This window comes from Microtus pennsylvanicus, chromosome 10 (genome assembly GCF_037038515.1).
Source record: "Microtus pennsylvanicus isolate mMicPen1 chromosome 10, mMicPen1.hap1, whole genome shotgun sequence".
NCBI classification, from domain to species: Eukaryota; Metazoa; Chordata; class Mammalia; order Rodentia; family Cricetidae; genus Microtus; species Microtus pennsylvanicus.
In genome coordinates, this window is record NC_134588.1 from 109119683 (window position 1) to 109145358 (window position 25676).

The window sequence follows — 25676 nt, forward strand, 5'->3', positions numbered from 1 at the left end:
ATCTCTCCAGCCCCTAATTTATTCTATGTTATCTTTTGAGGTGCTAGGGGTTGAGCCCAGGACCTTGAATGTCCTAGCCAAGTATCCTACCACTGAACTACATCCCTCATTCTAGTGTGGCCGAGAGTGCAAAGGAAGTTGTAGGAAGATACAGGATGTCACATCATTTTTATAGCTTTAAAATGTATAAAGTCATCATACTTTAAAGACTTACACCTCTAGAATATCCACTGATACACATGGATGGGAAAAGCAACAGGGCACTGGTTAAAATTGCAGAACTAACTTGTCCCTGGGGAAGCCAGGTGCTTCAACAATATTTGTGACATTTTTTCTTGAGAGTAGGGCTAATTAAATGAGTGAATAGATCTTAACTACAAGTGCAATTAGAAGCCACTCGATTCTGTCAGGATGGAGCCACACTATCCAAGAAGATGATCTGCGCTGGTCAGCAAACCACAAGTGTTGTGTTCCAGCTGTGGCCCTGCCCTCTACAACTAAGGAAGACTTCATACACTTGGGGCAAAGTAGATTGGTCCTTCCCAATGGACTTTCCTGTCACACCTGACTTGGCCTGGCCCCTCTCCTGCTCAGAAACTTGAGAGCTACTTTCCAGGTAATTCTAAGTTCTCTGCTATGGCTCAAAATTCAGACTTTAAATACTACTTTCCTTTCTGCTATATTTTGATAGCTATTTCTTGAATTATTTGTTTGTTTGTTGTTTTAAATAGGATCTCGTGTATCCCAGGCTGGCCTTGAACTCCCTATGTAGTTTTGGGCACCCAATCCTCCTGTGTCCATTGCATGAATGCTTGGATTACAGGCATGCACTACCACATCCAATTCATGTGGCAATGGGCATCAAATTCAGAGCACTGTGTGTGCTAGGCAAGCAGCTGGCTGACTCGACTGCATCCCTGGCCCCTTCTTCTCTAGTCATAGAGTCCTCCGAGGGGTTCTCTGGACTGCTGCCATACTCTGAAAGGTTCTCCACTACTGATGCGGTCCTCGGGAGGGACACTGAATTCATTCCTGTTCCACTTTCTGCTCCAGATCAGCCTGACAACTCCAGGGCCACAGACACTGATGTTAGCCACTTGGATTTTCAGGTTTCAGAGAGTATCCAGGCTCCGAAATACTTCATTTCCTTTCAGGCAAAAGACTAGATGAACTGGATTTCATTCATGTTCATTCCTGTGCCAAGTCCAGTAAAGTCAAGTTTGTGAATTTGTTTAAAAAAGCGTTTGAGGATGTGCTATGTGCATATAATATATTCACCAGATGCATCCCCTCTCTTCCCTCCCCTCCAATTTCTCCACATTCCCTTCTGATTTCCTGCGCCTTTTTCTTTCAAACCCTCCGAGTCCACTTAGTGCCGCATGCGTGCGAGCAGGGCCATGTACTGCAGCATGACGGATGCATCCCTGAAGAAAACTCACTTTTCCCTCCTCCAACAGCCATCAGCGGCCAGTGGCTCCCTAGCTAGGAGGGAGACTTCACGACATCTTCTCCCAATCCCTGCTAGAATTTTGTCTGCCCTGATTCTGCGCAGCGCTTGTGCATGCTGTCACAACCACTGCCGAGTACAGACTGTACACAGTACAACTGCCCTGTGGATCTGAAAAAGTTTCCTTGTAGCCGTCACCACCTCTGCCTCTCACAACCTTTCTGCTCCCTCCTGCCAGCCTGGTCTATAGAGTGAGTTCCAAGACAGCCAGGGCTATATAGAGAAACCCCATCTCTAAAACAAAAACAAAAGAATGCATCTTAATGTCATTTGTGTATTTCAAAGTGATACATTTTTTTTCTTTGTTTTAAAATTTATTTAACTTTTATTTTATGTGCATTGGTGTGAAGGTGTCAGGATTCCTGGAACAGACAGTTGTGAGCTGCCACATGGGTGCTGGGAATTGAACCCCATCCTTTGGACGAGCAACCGGGGCTCTCAACCACTGAGTCACCTCTCCAGCCCCAGTACTTGTTTCTTTACACAACAAGCCAGAGGAGCTGGGGTGTACTGGAGGAGAGACTCCGGTGAATGGCAGGTGTCCCATAAGTCTGGTCCAGTTAATAATCTATTTGATGATATTTTGTCTGCCATGTGTTGCTATAGTCAGCAGAGTACTAGGTTGAATAAATTTGAAAATAATGAGTCATAACCCTTCTCACAAGCTACTTACAATGTCATTATGGAACAAGGCATATGCGAAACTACAGGTCAAATGTAATAAACTGGATTTCATTTTAAAAAATGAATTTCAAACTACAAAATTGTGACTACCTTAGAAAATAGGGTAGTATAAAACAGAAGCAATCAGCCCTCATGTGCAGATTCTGCATTTGCGAACTGCCTAGCCCTAAAACCTATCTCTAATACACAAGCCGATCCTTCCAGTGTTTTCACAGTAACCAACTTTAGTTGCCTAGTGTGCTGTGTTCCTAGCTGAGGCTGCGTAAGGCACACGCTGCCCTCGAGTTTCCAGGTTGTAAGAAAGCAACGTTTTTACAGCCTACTTAATCCACACTTGACTGGTTTTGCTGTTTTTTTAAAAACGGTCCCCAAGCACACTGCTGTAAGATTCTGAAGGGACAAAGGAAATGATGTGATATATAGAGAAAATATGTATACTAAATAACCTTCGTTTAGGCATGGATTGGAATGCGATTGGACCTGGGTTTAAAGTTAGTGAAGTAACAAGAAACATGCAAAAACAAGATTTCATATTAGCTGATGAAAACGTGATCAGAAGCCAAGTGTGGCAGTACATGCCTGTAATCCCAGCACTGACATCGATGTGAGGTGAGTTTGAGGCCAGTATTTATCACCTAGCAAGATTTTTTTTTCAGAATGTATGCGTGTGCGCGCACGCATGTGTGAAATCAGACACTCAACTTTCATCGTAATTCACTAATTCAGCATTCCTGGCATGTTTATACAATTTAACTACTTCAGAGAAAGAGAATCAGCTACACTGTGAAAGTAAAGTAGTTCTCAAAATTAACAGAAGGGGGGAAAAAAGAAACAAAAACCCCGAACTTCCCCAAGAAAATACTAAGCAGCTCTACTAAAACAACCTCCGCAAGCAGCGACCCTAGCTCCCGGTGCCCTCTGCTTTTGGCATCGCTCTCCTTCCTGTGTCTTCCTATGTTTTCCAAGAATCTCCGACTCCTACGCTAGATCTCACAGACACGGATAATCAACACAACGTAAGTACAAGTGAGTTCCCTTGTAACATCCTAAATTAAACTGTAAGCCCCACCTGCCCAAAGACAGGGAACTTCAGGGATTCTGGGAGTTGTAGTTCTTAAAAAAAAACAAAGTCTCATGAGAAAGTACGGTGGCCTATGAGTTTTGACAGTAAAAGCACCCCCCCCCCCCCCCGGTAACTCAGCTGGAAAGTTTCAGGGAGTGATCCTGACCAAGGTCCATCGTGGACAGTATTTAAACTTTAGTAAAAACGTCTTTTAAATATGGCCCGAAAATGGTGGGATAAGTTTTATTCCTGCGAATCGCAGAATCAACACTATTTAGATGTATTCCCACAAAATTAATTTATAAAAATCTGAAGTCCAAAGTTCTATGGAAACCCACAGAACAGTATTTCCTCAACATCTATCTGCCTTTTGGATCTGCCCGAGCACGTGAAAAATACACCAAGTCTCCATCAGCGCCAGCTCAGAGGTGTTCATAGAGACGCCCGGCACTAGCGTTCTGCTCCTTTAAGAGGCGGTCCGGAGTTTTGCCCTATGCGGAAACGGCTTCCCGCGCACACTCTGCGCATGCACGGAGTCGCGCGGTCAAAGGACTTGTCCCAGAAGGCAAGATGGCAACCCAGCCTACGGAGAGACGCTCCTCCCAGCATGCCTAGCGGCCGTGCCGGAGCCGAGGCGGAGTGATGGAGATCCGGCGGGACCCTGCGAGTGGCCGGTTCTGAGGCGCAGCCGTGGGCCTGAGCGTTGGACGCTCGCCGAGAGCTGAAATGGAGACGTGGCGCTGTGTGCGGAGGGGCTACGGCCGCTGTGTGGCGGGGCGAGGCCGGTCAGTCGTGGCGGGAGGGAAGAGGAAGGGGCGGGCGGCCCGGGGCGGGGCGCGGGAGGGAGGGAGGAAGGCGGAGGAAGAGGGTCCGCGGCGGGGACGCGCCTGGCGGCGCCGAGGGAGAGGTAACGCGCGGGCGGCTGGCCGGGCTGGCGGCGGCCTCCGGGGTCCGGCTGGCCTCGCGCGGCCCCCACGCTCGCCGCCACCCGCACGCGAGGCTCGGCCTGGAGGGAGGCCGCGCTCCCCGGGGTGGCTGGGCCAGCGTCCTCTGCTCACAAACTTCGGTCAGGCGGAGGCCAACTTTGCTGGGCACCCTCAAGTTCTCACTCCATCCTGAGTATTTTTCTCGAAGTTCATTCATTGAGAGTCGGGCGCGATGGCTCACTCCTGTAATCTCAACACCCAGGAGGCTGAGGCAGGAGGATAGCTGTGAATTTGAGGGTGGCCGGGATTAGACTGAAACTCCGCCTCTCACCCACCCCCCCAAAAAAACTTGGAATTTTAAAGCGCCACAGTACATACTGCTTCTATTAATATCACCCCAAATAGTGCCCGCCGAATCTTAGATTTGATGCCCTGGTTGTGTTTTTCTCTAATAAACTTTGAAGACTTAGATGTTAAGATTCCAGGGGTTTGTGTAACCTTTCAAACCGTCTGGTGTGCCACGCGTGGGAAATAGCACGGCATCATTACATAAGCCGTTGGGATCCGCCAACTCCGTTATGCCTGGTTCCTCCTGGCAGTTGTGAGTGCCAGCTGTGTGCCAGGCATCGAGCTAGGTAGTCCGTTGGCTAGAGACGGGGCTTAAGGTGAATGGAGCGGTTCTGGCCTTCAGAAAGGATAGTGGTGTAGTAACTGCCAACCCAGAGTGTCAAGTGCAGGGCGCAGTGTATTCTCATACCAAGACAGGAAACAACAGTGCCAACACCGGGAAGGTTGCAGCAGAAGTAAGGATTAGAGTTCAGGACCAGCTTGTCCTGTCTCAGAAGAAAAAAAAATTGTTTTTGCTTCTTGGGTTTTTTTTTTTTTTTTGCAAGAGACAACAGGGTTTCTCTGTAACCCTGGCTGCCCTGGAACTCTTTCTGTAGACCAGGTTGGTCTTGAACTCAGAGATCCACCTGCCTCTGCCTCTTGAGTGCTGGGATTGAAGGTGTGTGTTGCCATGCCTGGCTCAAAAAAGTTCTTTTTGAATTTTAAAAATAAAAAGGTCCAGGTGCTGAGATCCCTACGAATGACTTTGATAGTCAGTGGCCATGTTGTGATAGATAGTGCCCATGATGTGCCTTTAAATATTTATAGTCAGTTTGGTTTAGAGAGCAGTTCGAGATATGTTTCAAATATATACTTATCAAAGCTAAATAGTTTCAAATGAAAGCTAGCATTGATAAGGAAATGCAACTTCTGCAGACTCCCACTAGCTATAGTAGATGTTGACACAGGAACTCAAGGGAATGGAGTCCTCTGAGTCCCCAGCCAGAGGATGCAGCGAGAAGTCAAGTTCAGTGCTTTTTGAGAACTTGAGAGCAGCATGTCTGTTAAACAGCAGCTTGGTGAACTGGGAAGATGGCTCAGTTGGTTAAGTGCTTGCTGTCCGGCACAAGGACCAGAGTTGGAACCCCTAGCAGCCATGTAAACACTGGGAGTGGTGTCACCTGTTCATAACCCCAGTGTTGGGGAGGCAGGAGCAGGAGGCTCCCAGAGCTTGCTAATCTGCTACTCTAGACCACTCAACAGTTCCAGCTCCCAAGTTCAAGGAGAGATCTTGTCTCAGAATCCAAGGTCAAGAACAATAAAGACACCTGCCGGGAACCTCTGGCTGTGCACACTTGCAACTTCACACACAGGAAACAGTCTTATTGTACTCTGCTGAAACTGCTGCCACCGAGTTTGGGTATAGATGCATTCCTGGTAAATAGATAGTCCTTATGCTCCTTAATTTTCCCCTGGGCTGTGTGATTAAGAACGAGGAAGGAACGGAAAAGTGCTTTCTCCTCCCATTGGTTAGTAAGGGAAGTAAGTAGCTTTATCAAGTCAGAACCCTTTCACGGATTTTAGATTTTAGCTTTACCAGTATTTGGGAAGAATTTAACTTTGGTATAAAAGTGCTGTTCCAAAACATGTTTTTACTCTAAACATGAGTACTTTCCTCTTCATTCTTACATGCACTTTTGTCTCTGTGACGGCGGCAGGGATAGTTGTGAGCTGCCGTGTAGGTGCTGGGAATTGAATCCAGGTCTTCTGGAAGAGCAGCTATCTCTCTAGCCCAAAGTTTGGTTTGTTTTGTTTGGTTGTTTTTTTAAGTTTTGTTTTCGGTTTTTGGGTTTTGGTTTTTTTTTTTTGTTTAGTTGTTTGTTTTGTTTTGTTTTGAGACAGGGCTTCTCTGTGTAGCCCTGGCTGTCCTGGAACTCACTCTGTAGACCAGGCTAGCCTCAAGCTCAGAAATCCACAAGTCTTTGCCTCCTCAGTGCTGGGATTAAAGGTGTGTGTCATTACTCATTGGCCATTCATCACAGATTTAGAAGTAAATTTAAATATGAGATGACATCTTACGTGTAGAAAATAGATTTGGATTTTATGTACTATAGCTGAACAAAAAGTGGTACCTCAAGGAGTGTCTTTATTTCTTCCAGGTACTCCATGTTTCCCCATCCACTGAAGAGTTGGGGTCGAGACTGGAGCACACCGTGGGAGGATCTGCAGAGGTATTGCTGGAACAGACACATTTCCAGTTGTCTGCGGTGGCCTGGACACTACTCCCGTGCGCCTTACCCATACTTGAGCAGCAGGCATTTCGCACTAAACTGCAGACCACCTCTTCTGGTTGACTCTGGGACTCAGTTTCAGTTCTATAATTGGAGACCTGACCATCTGCACAACACATCCTTGTTCCATCTCTCCAGTTACGTCATGAGCTCTGACAGAGATGAGCCCTCATCCAAACGAAGAAAATGCCATGGTAAAGGAGATGTTTATCTTGGTAAAGGGACAGACAGAATGATAGGCTAAGTTGGAGCCATCATATCTAACCCTGAAGCCGTCTTCCATATCTTAGAGATGTGCTTATTTTTAGCCAGAAGTGACTGTGTTAGGGACAGTGTCTTTATCTTCAGCTGTGTCTCTTTCTGTGCATGTAGAAAAGGACTCTGACTGTATCAGTATATATAGGAGTAGATTTGTATAGTTTATGTCGGTACTCAAGTAAGTAGGCTATATAAGAATATAAAAGTAGAAAATGACTCTACTGATTGAATAACAGTAGAAAACAGAAGTAGATAAAGACACAAAATCTAAGAACAGTTTTCACGTCCAGCAGTTTTTAAAGTCTTGGATGACTTAGAGATTAAATTGGCAGTGGAAGTCGCTGATCTAAAAATATTTAATTTTGTGTTTTCATTTTAATAGTAACTATATAATGTAAAAGATTTTTTATTAGAAATAATTGTAAGTAGAATGTTACAGGATAAGATTTTAGCTTGTTAAATCTGTATTTCCCTATTTAGAGTCTCTAAATAAGTTACATACATATTTTCTTTCTTTTTTTTTCAGTGCTAGGGATTGAACCCAGCACCTTGTACTTGATCTGCCACTGAGCTGAATGCCCAGTCCTAGAGAGACTCAAGAGAGAGTCAGAATTATTACCTTTGAGAAATTGAGCCATATCTTAGTCAACTTTGTGGAACTCTTCTTTTTCTCGTGCTGTTTTACTCCTAGACAGCTCGTGTACTCCCACCCCACTCTCACCCCAGTGTGTAGTGAGGTGTATAAGAGCTCGGATTGCCTTTCTTATTGAACTTTAGAGGAGGCTGCGTGGGAGCCTGGTGTAGGGAGCTGAAGCGAGGTGGAAGAACTGAAAGGGAGCTCCTGAGCCCTTAGGGTTCAGGCTCCTTGTTCTTCGTTACCAGAAAGTTCTCTGGGGAATTCACCTAGTCCCAAGGCAGAAATGATTAATTGCTACAGTTACAAAGAGCTAGTTCAAATAAACACACATATAAGTAGACGCTAAGTCCTTGGCCATGGAAATCTGTGTGTGTAATAGGTCACTGTAAGTGGTCCTATGTAGACGTTGGAACCAGGTCCTCAGAAGGACCCACTTGTACATCTGTGTGTTTGCTGCTCATCAGGCCAACTGCAACCTTTGGTAATTCCGTGCGCTCCCAGATGGCATCCTGACATGCAGCGTAAGCGTGGTAAAGTCAGGAAGTGCGCCCTGTCACCTAAAACTCCTTGGCTTTCTAGTGTAATAAACGACACCTATTTTGAATGTCCGCTCAGGTCAAAATGAGGTATGTTGACATGCCTACCATACTATTGGCTTCATAGTGACTACTCAGAAACTTGTGGTGGTGGTGTTTCCCAGAAATGGATGGGGAGTTAAATTTATAACTGATAATCTCTGATTGCTATCTGACTTTTTATCTGTCCATTCTTCCTAGGTGTTGAGAATAAGGAAAAGGCTCTTCATTAAGCCATATATGTGACTTCCGATATTTCACTAATACTTTACAATCAAGAGAACAGCATTACTAATTTGCCTATCACTTTAAAGTATTTGAAGGATTTGTGAGACACAATTATGACTTTTTAATTAGGCGCCCCACTACCTGCTCATGCCCAGTACTTACTTTCTTTGACTCATCTCTCTTCTCTGCTGTGATCACCTTGTTCCTCCTGACATGGAAGGTATATAAGCTTTTGCAGTGTGAATTTGTTGTAACTATGTGATGGCCAGCGACTGTTGACTGTCAGTGGTTTGGAGGAAGTCCTCCATGGAACCTAGCATTTGAACACACTTGCAGCTGTTTAGTAAAACAAAATGTGGTCAGGATGAACTGTGTTTCCCCCTCAGCAAAGATTTAGTTTTCTTGGGACAGGAAAAGCAATGCCAAGGGCTCCTTAACCTATAGAAGTTCAAAAGCCACAACATTAATCAAGTATCCACTGGTCCTGGTTATTTAAGAACCATTACAAAGTCGTTAATAATCATGATATATTTTTATGTACACTCTGTACATATAAGAAACAGTGAATGAGTGTTCTAAACATTCATTTTTTTTATATTTCATCACAGTAGTGACAGAGGATGGTGCTGTAGTGGGGGTGAAAGCTTACACATCGCGAGATGGAGCCCTTCCATCTTATGAAGACTTAAGTCTGTGCCATGGGACACCCCCAGTTTGTGATTGGGGTCCTGTAACTGTCAGTGTATCTGTGGAGCTAATACGGTTTCCCTTAATCTTAAGCCTTTGGGATGGGATTCTCCATGTTCAGTGCAGGATAGGGAAGAATTAACTTCTTTTGCTCATCCAGGCATGAGGCTGCTTTGGGAAGAATTCTCAATTGTCAAAAGATTTTTCTCTATTTTGATTTTGTTTCTTTCCACCTTTTTCTAAGCCCTTCCCTTAGCATCTTCATACCATGAGCTTCCTCGTCCCATCCAGTTCTCACTCATTATGCCTATTATCCTCTGTCTGTCAAATGCTAATCCCTCCATGCAGCAGGTGGATACCTAGATTCGAGGAGAGTAACCTGCTGTAATGAACTCCCATAACGTACTGTATTGGCAGCTGATAGAGTATGGGTATTCTGACTGTGAACACCTTGTCATTGTAGAAGACTATTTTAAAACAGTATTTTCTTTTCACTCTGTGTGTAAGTTAACTGTTCCCATGTATTTCCTTTTTGGTTTGGTTTTGGAGACATTGACTCACACTGTAGCTCAGGTTGGCCTTAACTCTTGACAGTCCTTTTGCTTTGTCCTCCTGAGTGTTGGAATTACAGGAGGAAAGCCTCATGCTCAGGCAGCTCCAGTTAGAATTTTAGGCTTTGTAATCCAATGACATGAAAACCCACATGCAGGATAGAGGAAGCCAGTCTGTGGGTCTGTGGTCAAGCTGTCCTTTACCCTCAGCATGCTTGGCCAGCCACCTCCATCTGTTAGGTTTTCTCCTCGTTGTTGAGTTTGTAGGCTAACTAAATGTTCCTGTTTTTCTCATGGCTTCCATGACACTAAACACGTCCTCACTGATGTGACATAGACATGGGATCAAAGATAAACGTACTTACTCATTTTTTTTTTGGCACTAGGCAGTGAACCCACTTGTCAGATAAGTGCTCAACCACCAAGTAATTCCCAGCCCTTGTTTGTTTGTTTGTTTGTTTTATCTCCTTGAGCATAGTATGTTGGCCAGGCTAACCCTGAACTTTTGATCCTCCTATTTCAGCTTTTCAAGTGCTGGTACTGAGTGCAGGTCTGGATATGAGTACATACATTCCACACACATGTACCCTGTGTGCCCCTGGGCCTGAATAGGAGCTTGTGGGTGTATACATTTACTCATATGCACCCTCAGAAAATGATAATTTCTCAGTTGAGAAATATCTGTAATTACAGAATCTTTTCTTTTTTTTTTTTCCTTCGAGACAGGGTTTCTCTGTAGTTTTGGAGCCTGTCCTGGAACTAGCTCTTGTAGCCCAGGCTGGCCTCTAACTCACAGAGATCCACCTACCTCTGACTCCTGAGTGCTGGGATTAAAGGCCTATGCCACCACCACCTGGCAGAATCTTGTATTTTCTTTTCCACTTTGATTGCTTTTTCAGAGAATACTGTCTTTGGTGGTTGTATGCAAGGCTGATTAAGCAGCCTCTGCCGTTCGTCTAGCACATTCTGTAATGCCATGCTGACTTTTGTTGTGGTATCCCTAGATGACAAGGATCCCTGTATGTAACAGCTCATTTTGTTCATTCTGTCCACACTGCCCCACTTCCACATTTTAGACACTAAACGCCGTTCCCACAGTTGTCACTCTATACAACCCTCCATTCATGAGTAGACCGGAATTCTGAACTAAAGAACTGATGATCTGGGTATGGAATGAAACGTGCTGGGAGGTCATCTCTGGAAAGCATCTCTGGAGGAATCTCTCATTGCAATAGAGAATGCTGAGCATGACTGATGGAAGCCTTCTTAACCAGAGACAAATGAGGAAGTGCAGCCTCCAGGAAGATATGCTAGCCTCAGCCAGCACATGGGTTTGATGCCTGGGCAGCCCACCTGAGCACAGCCCACCTGAGCACAGCCCCCGTGGGGACTGTCGTGTTGCTCTCTCCAAGGGGAAGCGTACTCATTAGCTGTGAGAGAGTTTTTGTGTACATGAAACTGTCTGGTCTCCTTTTGATTGATTCTTTTATATTTTGTCCGATATATTTTAACAGGAACAATAAAAAGGAATTGGGAGTATTTATGTAGCCATAATAAAGAAAAAATGAAGGACGGAGGAGACAAGAATGCCGACTCCACGTGTGAGGACAGTGAAGGAAAGTTCGACTTTTCAGTGATGTCTTACAATATCCTCTCCCAAGACTTACTGGAGGATAACTCGCACCTCTACAGACACTGCCGGCGTCCAGTGTTACACTGGAGCTTCCGGTTCCCCAATATCCTGAAAGAAATCAAACATTTTGATGCCGATGTAAGTGTGAAGCCGTGTCAGAGCTTCTGTTCCGAGGACAGTGGTCGATTGTGCATTCCTGAGCAGAGTCTTAGTGAGGGGGAGCCCTTGTTAGCGGTCACTGATAGAATTAGTCATCTAGCTCTTTTTTCTTGATGTCTGCATGTCTGCCTGCAGGCCAGAAGAAGGCACCAGATCTCATTACAGATGTTTGTGAGCCGCCATGTGGGTGTTGGGAATTGAACTCGGGACCTCTAGAAGAGCAGCCAGTACTCTTAACCGCTGAGCTGTCTCTCCAGCCCCTCACCTAGCTTTTTATTATTATTATTATAAAATATAAGATCATTTTATTTTCCTGTCTTTGATTTTTATAATTCTATCAAATTTTCTGTGTTGATCTTTTTTTTAATTATTTATTTATTATGTGTACAATATTCTGTCTGTGTGTCTACCTGCAGGCCAGAAGAGGGCATACAGATCACATTTCAGATGGTTATGAGCCACCATGTGGTTGCTGGGAATTGAACTCAGGACCTTTGGAAGAGCAGGCAATGCTCTTAACCACTGAGCTATCTTTCCAGCCCCCTGTGTTGATCTTTTCAAAATAATAATGTACTTTGTACAAATTTTTATGTCTTAAAAAAATCTTTATCTATGTCTACTTATTGTAACGTTTGAAAGTGAAAACTATGGAACACTTCCCATATTACTTAAAACAGTACCATGCTAAAATCTTTAATTTTCTTAAGTTGGACAGGGTAAGAGGTTTCATTATGACATTTACATATGTGTATAAAATATACGTTGAAGAATTTACATTTTCATGGAATCCCCACATAGTTCTTAAACACAGTGAAGTTTGAAAATGAGTAAATGAATACATCTGAAGTACACATTTATATTAGAGAAGTTTGACAGTAACACAGTAGTTTAGGATAGCTGAGTTTAAGTTGTGACATAAAAATTAAAAATGGTCCAAGAAAGCTTCTCTTAAAACTTTAGGGAGGATTAACACCCAGGTGGCACCTCGAGGCTGCACGCTTTTCAAGCAGAAGATGAACTCGAAGCTCCTGTGGTTGATGCTGACCTGGTGCTGCAGGGTTCTTGAGGATGCTGATGTTTCATTAACTAAGGCCATGTCAACATGCAACCATATGCACCTTTGAAACTGGTTTGGGTCCACTTCTCATTTTCCCATGCCTAAAAAGCTTTTCACTACGATCTCAGTCAACTTCAGAAGAAATTTTAATTGAATTTAACTTCATCAAAATAAGGCTTCACCTAACTTTTCATCAAAATGAAAGCTTCACCTAGCTTTTCAAAAGAGCTGAAAGTTTTTAAGTATGGTCAACTTGGAGAACCAGATAAAGCATTTTCAGAAAAAATATTGGTCTTGAAATTTCAATAATTTGTGCAAAAATTCATCTACATGATAAAAAATTTTCTAGTAGCCTAGGATGACCTTGAACTGGTTTTCCTGTCCACCTATCAAGTGCCAAGTGCAGCTAAAGAGGCAGGGTTATTTTGTTTTGTTTTGGGCAGGAGGGTTGCTGGAATGAAACCAACCTTAGGAAAGGACCCACAGGGCTGGAGAGATGGCTTAGTGGTTAAGAACACTGGCTCTTCTTCCAGAGGACCTGGTTTCAACTCCCAGCACCTACATGGCAACATACAGCCATCTGTATCTCAAGTTCGAGGGAATCTGACATCCTCTTCTGGCCTCTGTGGGCACCGCAGAAACATGGTGCTCAGAAATTCAGGCAAAGTGCCGGGCGGTGGTGGCGCACGCCTGTAATCCCAGCACTTGGGAGGCAGAGACAGGCGGATCTCTGTGAGTTCGAGGCCAGCCTGGTCTACCAAGGGAGTTCCAGGACAGGCTCCAAAGCTACAGAGAAACCCTATCTCGAAAAACCAAAAAAAAAAAAAAAAAAAAAAAAAAAAAAAAAAAAAAAGAAATTCAGGCAAAGCATTTATAGCTAAAGTAAAAACAAAATCTCAACAAAAAAAATTTTTTTTAAAAAAAGTATGTCAGCCAGATATGGTATCATATGTCTGTAACCTAGCACATGGCTGAGACAGAAGGACCACTCTGAGTTCAAGGCTGCTCTGGGTTAGATAGTGACACCCAAGAGCTTAGTCATGATGAACATGGAAAGTCAGGAAAAATAGCCTCACATATATACAATACAAAACAGTTCTTTCAGGAAATAGACCGTTTTGAATGATAAGAATGCTATCCCATATGAGTGTAGGCCATGGTTTTGAGATAATTAGATGTTTAGAAACATATTTCTTGTGATATAGAGTATTTGAGAGCAATGCTTTTTTTTTCTTTCTTTTTTTCCCCTGTTTTTTTTAAGGCAGGGTTTCTAGTATCTTTGGAACCTGTCCTGGAACTAGTGCTTGTAGACCAGCCTGGCCTCCAAGTCATAGAGGCCTGCCTCTGCCTCCTGAGTTTTGGGATTAAAGGCATGCACCCAGCAATAATTTTTTTTCAAAAAATTAAATAAAAAAACCGGGGCAGTGGTGACGTATACCTTTTATTCAAAGCATGTGGGTGGCAGAGGCAAGCAGATATCATAGTTCAAGGCCAGCCTGGTCTACAGGGTGAGTTCCAGGACAGCCCGGGCTATACAAAGAAACCTTTTCTTGAAAAAACAAACAAAATTAAAATAAGGAAGAACGTTAATTTATCCTAAAAATAAGAAAAGGTACATATGTCACTTTGATTTCTACGCTGTCAGATTTAAATAGAATTTATATTTGCATCTGTGTGTTTTAATTTAAACCACTGTTTTCTTCAAGGTGCTTTGTCTGCAGGAAGTTCAAGAAGATCATTATGGAACAGAAATCAGGCCAAGTCTGGAATCACTGGGTACAATGGACCTTTATTTACTTTTCCAGTCTTATTCTTTCAGAGTTTCATATTATTAAAATGTAATTTTAAACAGAAGATGCTATATTTGGTTATAGCTTTTATTCATTCATATGTTTATTTATGTGTATTTGTCTTTCGAGACAGGGTTTCTTTATGTAACAGCTCTTGTTATCCAGGAACTCACTTTGTAGACCAGGCTGACCTCCAACTCTGAGATCCACCTACCTCTACCTCCTGAATGCTCGCATTAAAGGTGTGTGCCTCCACTGACCAGCTTTTTTTCTTTTTTTTTTTTTAACTTTTTAAGATTTATTTATTTTTATGTATGTAAGTTTTGCCTACATTCTTGATCCATGGAGATTAGAAAGGGGTGTCAGATGTCCTAGAACTGTAGTTGCAGGTGGTTGTAAGCTACCATATGGGTACGGTAAACCAAACCTGGGACCTTTGGAAAAGCAGTAAGGGCTCTTAACCACTGAGCCATCTCCCTAGCTCTAGGGATAACTTTTAAATTTATTATTTTATGTATGTGGAAATTTTGCCTGCATGTATGTCTTTGTACCATGTGTGAGACCCAAGCCTGTGGAGACCAGAAAAGGGCATTGTGTCCGATGGAATTACAAGCAGTCGTGAGCCACCATGTGGGTTCTAGAGCTAAACACAGGTTCTCTTTAAGAACAGCCAGTGTTCTTAACTGTTGAGCCATCTCCAGTCCCTTTGGGATAACTTAGTTTTGAAAATGTGATAGCTATTCCCAAATGTCAAGCAAATATTGCGGCATTTCTGCTGGAAATTTCACATTGATCTGATCTTAGAAGGGAAATGTTCCCAGGAGGGCACTGTCAGGGACCAGGCCTCCTACTTCACCAATAGAAGACTTTATTATGGCCTAGCAGATAAAAGATAAAGTCTTGTCTCATGAAGAAGCTTCTAGAATTTGATTTATAGATAAGAAATATGAAAAATGTGCCCACATGGCATTCATTTAGCAGGCACTTTCTGAGTGCCTGCCTATACTTCAGGCTGTTCTAGCAAGTGGACACAAGGCTGGTCTCAGCAGCCGGCCTCCTCCTTAGTGGGATGTGTGTAAGTGAACAGCAAACAAGGAATGCAGAATGACTGGACAATGTGAAGTCTGAACAAAGATTTGGAGTGGGTGAGAGTCAAGCTGTACCTAGAGCATCCTAGCCAGCAGAGCTAGCACAGGAAAGGCTCCGATGTTGACACGGATTCGGGCAATATGGTCCACAGAGAGTGGATGGGGAAAAGGGACAAAAGGATCAGAATAAATTACTGTAAGGCTTTACTGTACTTGTTATGACTGAGTTGGAGGGTTACGTCTGCTAATAAAGAAACCTAGGCGTGCTGGTTTTGAGACAAGGCCTTGCTATATGACTCAGGGTGGTTCAGACTCATAATTCACCTGCCTGCTTCCACATGCTTGCATTACAAGTGTGGGAGCCTGCTCCCTGCTTGGAGTTAGACATAAGGTGTGTGGTGTGGTGGCCTCGTTGTAATTCCAGCACTAAGGATGCTGAGGCATTAAGATGAGGAGTTCAAGGCCATTTGGAGCTATATGGTAAATTCCAGGATAACCTGAGATCCATAGTGGGTCCCTGTCTCTGCAGACCCGTGGGCTGAGAACTTAGATCCACGGTAGAGTGCCTGCCTAGCATGTGTGGGGCCCAACACCTCTAATACCACCAAAAGAGAAAGAAGAAAAGAAATAAGATATTACAGAATTTATTTTCTTAAGTGGTGCAGTTAATATTATACAATATTCTTTCTGCGTGTATGCCTGAAGGCCAGAAGAGGGCACCAGATCTTATTCACAGATGGTTGTGAGCCACCATGTGGTTGTTGGGAATTGAACTCAGGACCTTTGGAAGAACAGGCAATGCTCTTAACTACTGAGCCATCTCTCCAGCCCCTGTTTTTTAAGTTTGTTTGTTTTGTTGTTATTTTTCGAGACAGGGTTTATGGGTGTCACTTTGAAGCCTGTCCTGGCACTTGCTCTGTAGACCAGGCTGACCTTGAACTCACAGAGATCCGCCTGCCTCTGCCTCCCAAGTGCTGGGATTAAAGGCGTGCGCCACTACTACTTGGCTCCTAAACTTTGGTTTTAATGTGTACTAGCATCCTGTCTTATAGAATATGCTTTGTCAAACATTGCTTTAAAATATTAAGAGGAATGTGTTTTGATATACAGTCTCTCTTTTCTAAATTCATTCCTTCTAGGTTATCACTGTGAATATAAGATGAAGACAGGAAGGAAACCTGATGGCTGTGCCATTTGCTTCAAACATGCCAAATTTTCACTCCTATCCGTGAACCCAGTGGAATTCTGCCGTCGTGACATTCCTCTGTTGGACAGAGACAACATTGGATTAGTGTTACTCCTGCAGCCCAAGATGCCACGTGCTGCCTCTCCCTCCATCTGTGTAGCTAACACTCATCTGCTGTATAACCCACGGCGAGGTGATATTAAGCTGACTCAATTGGCAATGCTGCTCGCAGAGATTTCCAGTGTGGCCCATCGGAAAGACGGCAGCTTCTGTCCCATCATCATGTGTGGTGACTTTAACTCTGTTCCTGGTTCTCCACTCTATAGTTTCATAAAGGAAGGAAAATTGAATTATGAAGGACTTGCAATTGGAAAGGCAAGTGCTTGCTTCATCTGGTAGGAAGTAGGCTTCTGCCTATCAGAATGAGGGGAAGGGTCATTGTTGGAGTAAAGACGGTCATTATGTGGCTGTGTGAAAACCACCGGGCAATCCAGTAGATGACTGTGCTAAGATAGTATGGTTTCCTACAGTTACGAACATGTGGCTCTGTTCACTTGGTTTGGTTTTGTCTTTCCACTTCTGGAAGCATTCTGTTTGAAGGAATTAGCTGGTAGACAGGCAAAGATAACTTGAAAACCCCTTTCACGGGGATAAGAGGAGTTCTGCATGCTGGACATGAGCAATATAGTTATTCAGTAGTCATTGTGTGAGCTTTCCTTTACATACGAATGCCTTTTCTTACATAATGTGGAAATATATTTTTATTCAACTTTGAGTTATTTTTACTTGGCGATGGATGATATTTCCATGCTTCATTCTGCTTGTTTTAGATCATTTGGTTTTCAGTATTTTAACCAAAGTAAATCTTCCACCAGCAGAATTTTCAAGGATAGTTTTAAATTTGGTTTGATCATAGCATTTGACACAATAGAAACTATATTACAGGTAGCAGAAAGGGTAAGGGAGTGTTATGGGAACGCTGTAGATAGGTACATGTTCAAATGAGGAGCACCTGCAGGTGAGAAGCCTGTCATTTCCATGTAAATGACGGGTGCTCTGAACTGTATTTGGATGGCGTTTGTAATCACAGGTCATCATTTATATAAAATGAAGGATATGCTTATCATTTCTGATTACTTTTATTAAGATATAAAGCTTTAATACATTAATTAGTTAAAGTCTATTCATGTAAGATGCCTGCTGAAATTCTGTGCAGGTATCTGGCCAGGAACAGTCATCTCGGGGACAGAGAATCTTATCTATTCCAATTTGGCCCCCAGACCTGGGCATCTCCCAGAGCTGTGTGTATGAGACCCAGCAGGTTCCCAGAGCAGGAAAGACAGGTGAGTGTTTACAGTACATTCGGGCCGGCTTCCGGGTGACCATCTTCCCTGTGAAGACAGAGGCTCAAATTTCAAAGTTTCAGAATCTTAGGCATGAATGCTCATATATATAAATATAAATAGCTATTTGCTTGTCTTTTGATTAGTGCACTATAGATTTCCTTTTTAAGAGTTAAATTCCAGTGTTATTTGTTCATGAATAACTTGTGTGTTGCCTTAGAATTTTCTTCATTTCCACCCCCACCCCACCCCCGATTCTGTAGACCATGGGATCAAACATGGAACCAGACATTTAAACTAGACATACCGTGAATCTGGATCTAGAGAAGGCAGTGATAGGACAAACTAGAACAAACCAGTGTGCACACTTAATTGACATGCTTCCCCCTGCTCTTTCAGACAGCGGTCTGATGGAGGCCCCGCTGGAGAAGGCAGAGGTTGGAGTGTCAGCTGAAAAGTGAGTCACGCAAAAAAATTACCTCAGGAAACACTTGGGTACAAAATGAAGTTGATGCTGTTCGTGCTGCAAAGGCTTCTGTGTTTAAGACAGATACTCATGAATTCCAGATCTGACTGCTGTTTTGTAACCGAGAACCAGGCATCCCAGTTCCATTTCCCTCCATGGGTTGTAAGGATTCAGGGAGCCAAAGCTTGGAAAGTGGATCTCATGCTTGGCATGCTTGGGCAGTGTCTGGACACAGCACATGCGCCTGGACTGGCATGGGCTGGCCCAGGACCTCTGAAGTTTCCAGTAAAGTGTCTTCCTGATTTCAGTGGGTCATTAGTCTTATCTTACTAACTAGATCTCAGTTCACAGACAAAACGACCCAAACAGCATGCTGTGGAGGTCATTGTCATTTTCTCTTGGACTGGTGGAAAACATCAGAAGAGAGAAGAAGCCTGTATCATTTTAAAAAGAGCCATGAATGTTTGGGCTGATTGAGAAGTGGGTCTATGTTAATATATCAAGACAGACTTACATCTTGTCTCTCCAAGATTCTTAAGATGTTTATCTTAGATTGTAACCAAGATACTTTCAGCATGTAAATGTAGGGACCACATTAGCATATCTCCTTCAGTTTATTCTCATTCTTTTCACTTTTACTTTGTATGTGTTGTTAGAGGGGAAACATGTCTCTTCTTATGTATTTATTTTTTATTTTATATACATAGGTAGATGTTTTGCCTGCATGTATGTCTGTATGCAAGAATCAGATCCCCAGGAACAGGAGTTACAGACAGCTGTGAACTGCCCTTTGGGTCCTCTGGGATTTGAACCCAGGTCCTCTGGAAGAGCAGCCAGTGTTCTTAATCGCTGAGCTATCTCTCCAGCTCTGAGAAAACATTTTCTTATAAGAAATAACCTAGTAAGGAAAGAAGCAGTTTTTAAAAAATGACTTCAACATTTTAAATATATCAAAAACTAAGTGGCATAACAATTTATGGTTTTGAGTAATTAGATCTCTTACAAGGTTTTGCTGTGTAGCCTAGGCTAGCCTTGAGCTTTTGCCCTCCTTAGCCTCCAGGGAACTACAGTTATGCTCAGTGCTGCTATGTCCATCCCCGAACTCTGGCATTCTGTGGGGTCAGTGTGCTTACACACAGCATTCGTCTCTAACCTGAACACTGCAAGGTCGGAGCTTGAAGGACTTCTTAACATGCTTTTGTGTCTCATCGTGTAGCTCAGGCTAGCTCCAGCTTCCCACGTGTGGGATAATAGACATGCCTCACCTTTCACATTAGTGCTTGTGACTGTCAGTCCTTAGACATTAAAAGTTGGAAGTTAGGGGCTTGGGGTTTTATTTGCTCTTTTTGTTTTGTTTTTTGAAATAGAGTTTCTCTTGTGTAGCCCTCACACTTGCTCTGTAAGCCATATTGGTGTCAGACTCAGAGATCCTCCTGCCTACTGGGATTAAAGGCATGAGCCACCACTGCCCGGCTAAGTAGGGATTTTTTTGTTTTGTTTTGTTTTTTTGTTATTGTTTTTTGAGACACAGTTTCCCTATAGTTTTGAAGCCTGTCCTGGAACTAGCTTTTGTAGACCATGCTGGCTTTGAACTCATAGAGATCTGCCTCTTCTGCTTCTGCCTCTTGAGTGCTGGTATTAAAGGTGTGCACCACCACCGCCCAGCCAGGTAGGGTACTTTTAAGGAGTTAACCTGTGTTTATTGATTTAGAAGCTTACTAAAATCAAGGGCCACATTTTTTTTTTTATTGATAAAAGAAGAATAAAGAAAAAAAAACAAATTTCCACCTCCTCCCAGCCTCCCCTTTCCCTCCCCCTCCTCCCACTCTTCTCCCCCTCCTCCCACTCTTCTCCCCCTCCTCCCACCCCTCTCCCCTTCCCCCCACTCCTCTCCCCTTCCCTCTCCAGTCCAAAGAGCAGTCAGGGTTCCCTGCCCTGTGGTAAGTCCTAGGTCCTCCCCCCTCCGTCCATATCTAGGAAGGTGAACATCCAAACTGGCTAGGCTCCCACCAAGCCAGCAGATTGCGTAGGATCAAAACTGCGTGCCATTGTCCTTGGCGTCTCATCAGCCCTCATTGTTCGTCATGATCAGAGAGTTCAGTTTTATCCCATGCTTTTTTTGGTAATAGTCCAGCTGGCCTTGGTGAGCTCCCAGTAGATCAGCTCCACTGTCTCAGTGGGTGGGCGCACCCCTCGTGGTCCCGACTTCTTTGCTCATGTTCTCCCTCCTTCTGCTCCTCATTGGGACCTTGGGAGCTCAGTCCAGTGCTCCAGTGTGGCCACATTTTTTTTTTAAATATTCATGTACATTGGTATTTGGCCTGCATTTGTGCTGTGAGAGGCTGTTAGGTCCCCTGGGACCAGAGTTACAGACAGTTGTGAGCTGTTATGTGGGTGCTGGGAATTGAACCCAGGTCCTTTGGAAGAGCAGGCAGTGCTTTTAACTGCTGAGCTACATTTTTATATGTCCCTTAGCACCTACAATGATGTGTAGAATTTAATAGATGTTTGGTAAATGTTTGTTGAGTGAACTTAAGAACGTTCTAAATTTTTTTTTACTTTGCCTTTATAGCATAAATAGCTCTTAAAATTCATGACATTAGAAAATGATCTTTAGCTCTTTTGTCTGAGACATGACATGTCTTTGCAGCAGTAAATGTGAGCCACTCTGGCAGTGTCCTGAGGGCAGCAGAAGCATGTCAGGCCTGTGGCTTCTTTGCCAGCAGAGATCCAGAAGGTCCTGAATAGCCCTGCATACCACAGCCCACTTAGAGCGTCCTTAAAACCACAACCAAAACGTGCATGCTGTTTAGGAGTGTATGCTCATTATTTAAATGGAGGTTCTCAAACATGTATAATTCTAAGATCTAATTAACACATTGATTCTTTACCTCTTACCCCATTTGGCGTCATTTGCTGGGTTTTAGTTGCCATTGGCTTACATTCCTGTGTCAGCAAAGGAGCCTGGCGTAGGATCTGGTTTGTTGAGTGATGCCCGCCTCACACCTGTCATAGCACTCAGGAGGCTGAGGAGGAAGTGTCGTGAGATGACCAGCCTGGCTGTGGAGTAAGAGTGAGGCCAGCCTGAGCTGCAGAAGAGCCAGGCACATGGCTTACACATATTAGACCAGTACTTTAGCAACTGAGACAGGATTGCCACAAATTTGAGGCCAGCCTAAGGTATAAAGCAAGTTCCACTCAAGCCTGGGCTATAACGTAGCCTTGTCTGAAAAACAAAATAAAAAGACTAAATAGTAATAAAAAGTATCCAGGTTTAGTCCAGGAATGGAGTAGAAAAGTAATTTAGGTGAGAATTTTTCCTATGAAAATTCTGATGGCTACTGAGCCCTTTTCTCTTCTCTGTAGCGTGTCTTCACATCTCCAGCACCACTTCAGCTTGTCATCTGTTTACTCTCACTACCTTCCTGACAGCGGGCTTCCAGAGGTGACCACCTGCCATTCCCAGAGCGCCATAACTGTTGACTATATTTTCTACTCTGCAGAAAAGGAGGACGCTGCTCGGGGTCCAGGTGAGGAATAATGGAGCCCCAACTCCTAGAATGCAGTCGGGGAGAATCTTAGTTCTCCTCGGCACAGAGGTGAAGGTCTGGATGTAGAGGGAGATGGGAAAACCACTGATGCGGCGGTACATGTCCTGACCGCCTACAGAGCACAAGGCAATAAAGCACCCCACGGCAGATTCTTACAGAGTGCATCCTCAGGGGGTCCTTCGGTGCCAGTCAGAGTCAGTTCTAAATCCAAGCCATCTGCTCTTCACAATAAATCCTGCCTTCCTGTGGCAGCACTGAGTCAATAGTCATGCTGCCTTCCCTGCAAGGCCAGGCTGTGCTGGTCACTGTTTTCAGTCCATGTCCAGTGCAGCTCAGCAGGAAGTCAGGCTGAATACGCCAACTGAGGGACTTAAAACAGAGCAGACATGAAGATAATTGAAAATCTGAAAACACTCAGGGAAACATCTGGAGTCCTAGACAAGGCAGACTCCCCACCCCCTTTTCTGATGCTGCTTCTCCCTGGTTAGTTCCTCCTGGGCATTCCTTCTCAGTGACCTCAGTCCTAACTGAACCAACTACCCAGTGTTGCTGCTCTCAGTACGGTCTGGAAGCTGCCATGCCTACAGAGCTCACTAGGTGGCAGGAGAGTGCCAGGATCAGCAGCAGGTTATTTTCCACTTGAGGGGAGAATGAGTGGGCTCAAAGCATGTATGTCACTTTATCCTGCAGTCACCTTGGCAGCTTGGCTCTAGGCAGTTTAAGTGGTTTGGTGGATCATTCTTAAGTGGTTCTCAATATCAAATGCCTTTGTTTTTCAAGACACAGCTTCTCTGTATAGCCCTGGCTCTCCTAGAACTCTCTGTAGACCAGGCCGGCGTAAACTCCTGCCTGCCTCTGCCCCCTGAGTTCTGGGACTAAAGGAGTGCACCACCACCACCCAGTGCACATTCTTAACATTTTATTGTATTAATCTTTCAAAGGTGTAAATTTCATAAATTGGAATAGAAAAATTACCTGGCATAAATAGCATGAGTCTGCGGATTTAGGATTATTAGTTATAACTTCACAAAACTTTATACTCTAAAATCTTCCATATGTTTTCTGCTAAACTTCAGGTTCTTTCTCACTGTTTAAAACAAACAACCTTGCCTGCTTAATGACAGCTTCACTAAATATGTGCTTCTTCAACTAGGAGCTGACGTTGCTTTGGTTGGTGGCTTGAAACTTCTAGCTAGACTGTCGCTTCTTACAGAGCAAGACCTGTGGACCGTGAATGGGCTTCCCAATGAACACAACTCCTCAGACCACCTGCCTCTGCTGGCTAAGTTCAGGCTGGAGCTCTGACTCAGTGCTCACTCACACAGCTTCCTGTCTTCTCAAAGACTATGAAGATACTGTTTGCATGATACTCATTTTTGTGCTGTGGAGTTCTGAACTTGCTTGAGCAGATTGGAAGGAACACGTTTACAACAGCTTTTTAATGGAATATTTTTCTGACAACTGATGTCTAAACACTTTATTGTAAAAGATAGAAATAACTTTTAAGTCCTTGTGAAGTTAACAGCATTTTTAAAATGTTCCTCTCCTTGGCCCTCCAGCTATGAACTTAGTACATCCGGTGGACCTCTGGGACTAGCAGAGCTCAGGCGTTGCCTCTCATGGAGGTCTGGTTTCACTGGGAGAAGTCTATGCTTGCTGAGAGCTAATCAGTTCTTAGGAGTCACTGGTCATTCAGTCACAGGTGTCCAACCACAGTAGCTCCTCCAGGGCTTGATGTGCTCTTGAGTTGAACAAATGCTGACCCACTTCACTCCATCCTGAGCTGTGTGTGGGACATACCTACACTTTGTAGGGGAAATACTTGAGGAATATAGGTCATTCTCATAAGAGGGCAAAGCTCTTAGCCAGCATGGTGGTACGTACCTTACATCTTAGCATTTGGGAGGTGGAGGCAGGATTAGCATTTAAAACCAACTTTAGCAACATAGCAAATTTGAGACCTGGGCTACATGAAACCCTGTCTTAAAAAAACAAAAGCTGGATTCGTGGTGTCCCACGCTTTTAATCCCAGCACTCAGGAGGCAGAGGCAGGCAAATCTAGTTCAAGCCCAGCCTGGTCTACAGACTGCGTTCCAGGACAGCCAGGACCACACAGAAAAACCAGTATCAAAAAAAAAAAAAAGAGGTCCAAGTGCTTTATCTAAGCCCACTCCTGTCCTGTACAGGGGTTGCCCCAAGAAGAGCAGATGAGCCAGGAGCAGCCATGCACGTGTGTAGTGCTAGCATCCAGGAGACAGGCAGGAGCACTGCATGTTCAGAGTCAGCTGGGCTACACAGCAAGACCCTGGCTCAAAGATAGACAAGAAGGCGGCAAACCCTGGCTTGTAACTGTGTCCTCCTGTACTTCCCTTTCTGTTTGGTGACAGTAGAAGACCCTTGGGTCAGGAGTGACATTTTGTCGACCCATTTTATATAAATTTTAGAAAATCAGTCTTTGGAAGGAAGCGGCAGCTCTACTCCTATTGTTCATCTCTAGTGTGCAGAAGCCAGAGCGTAGGGAAGCACGGCTTAGGCCGGGAGTTGCACACTCCACGCTTCCGCAGTGTTGAGCCTTCTGGTGCAGTGGTGCAGCGGTGTGCCACGGTGCTTACCCTGGGTGAAGCCTCACAGCCGGTCTGACAAGGCCTGTTAGCTCTCCCTGTGCAAGTGTCGGTTAAACCTTTCAATGTAAGCAGAAATTCCCTCTGCTTTCTAAGATAGTAGAATTAGATTACAGGCATTTTTACTAAGTCCTTATAGTGCAGTAAATTACAAGTGTTTTCTACAGCAATTTTTATTAATAGAATGTTTTAAATTAGACAGTAAGTCTTTGCAATTTAAATTTTTAAGTTATTTATTACAATTATTTTCGTCTACTAGATGGCTGCCTCAGAGGTATAGAGACTGTAAAGACATGTCCACTGAGAACTGTAGTGACAAAGGGTCTCACCTGGATAACATAATGCCAAGGGTCTGGTTAGAAGATCTATTCATTATCAGATTGTAGTGGTAATTGTCCCTTTTTAATACGGGGGTTGAGTGAATTAGTGTAAACATCATTGTTGGCAAACTGACATTCCTGAAAACCTCTGCAAAACGTTTTTATATCCTGATGAATATGTTATGAGTTTAGGCCCATTTCATGTACTTCACTTTGATACAATTAACCCATAAACTGCTGTTAGCGTATCAGTGTTCGTCTGTGGCCCAGACACTTTTCACAAGCTTTTTGAGCTCCAATAAAAATTATCTATTTTCTCTACTCTTCTGACAGAAAAGCTGGCAGCTCCTCTGGTGGGCCTTATGTTTACCTGCCAAGCACAATCTGATCTGGCTGACTGCAGAAGTCAGATCTCAGTCTAAAGTATGTACTATTGATGTGTGTGTGCACAATCTGATCATATCTCAGTCTAAAATGCATGTTTGTGTACGCATGTGTGTGTATGCGCACAGTCTGATCTGGCTGGCTGCAGAAGTCAGAACTCAGTTTCAAGTGTGTACTAGTGTGTGTGTGTGTGTGTGTGTGTGTGTGTGTGTGTGTGTGTGTGTGCACGTGTGTGTGTGCGTGTGCGCGCTCGTCTAGAGACCAGAGGTGAGTCTTGGGTGTTATTCCTCGGGAGCTGTCCACCTTCTATTTTTAAGACAGGGTCTCTCACTGACCTGGAACAT

At 43.9% G+C, this 25676-nt stretch overlaps 1 protein-coding gene across 6 annotated transcripts; it reads left to right on the forward strand.

The window, feature by feature from the left end:
- Positions 1-3801: 3801 nt before the first annotated feature.
- Angel2 (angel homolog 2) lies at positions 3802-25272 on the forward strand. 6 transcript variants are annotated; one of them, XM_075989468.1, is made up of 10 exons: positions 3803-4039; positions 6667-6992; positions 8470-8716; positions 11249-11505; positions 14290-14359; positions 16601-17022; positions 17864-17990; positions 18390-18447; positions 21823-21986; positions 23161-24136. In XM_075989468.1, the coding sequence occupies exons 3-10, from the start codon at positions 8710-8712 to the stop codon at positions 23310-23312; spliced, it is 1257 nt and encodes a 418-aa protein (XP_075845583.1). In that variant the 5' UTR covers positions 3803-4039; positions 6667-6992; positions 8470-8709; the 3' UTR covers positions 23313-24136. The 6 variants fall into 6 exon arrangements, with proteins under 6 accessions (XP_075845578.1, XP_075845579.1, XP_075845583.1 ...); XM_075989469.1 differs by lacking the exon at positions 3803-4039 and adding an exon at positions 4103-4161; XM_075989463.1 differs by lacking the exon at positions 8470-8716 and having other exon boundaries at positions 3802-4039; positions 23161-25272.
- Positions 25273-25676: the final 404 nt, after the last annotated feature.

Coding starts and splice junctions, on each gene's coding strand:
- Angel2 (XM_075989463.1), top strand. CDS start 3,981: ATGGAGACGTGGCGCTGTGTGCGGAGGGGCTACGGCCGCTGTGTGGCG. Junction 11,506..14,289: donor TCAAACATTTTGATGCCGAT/GTAAGTGTGAAG, acceptor GTTTTCTTCAAG/GTGCTTTGTCTGCAGGAAGT. Junction 17,023..17,863: donor AAGGACTTGCAATTGGAAAG/GCAAGTGCTTGC, acceptor AATTCTGTGCAG/GTATCTGGCCAGGAACAGTC.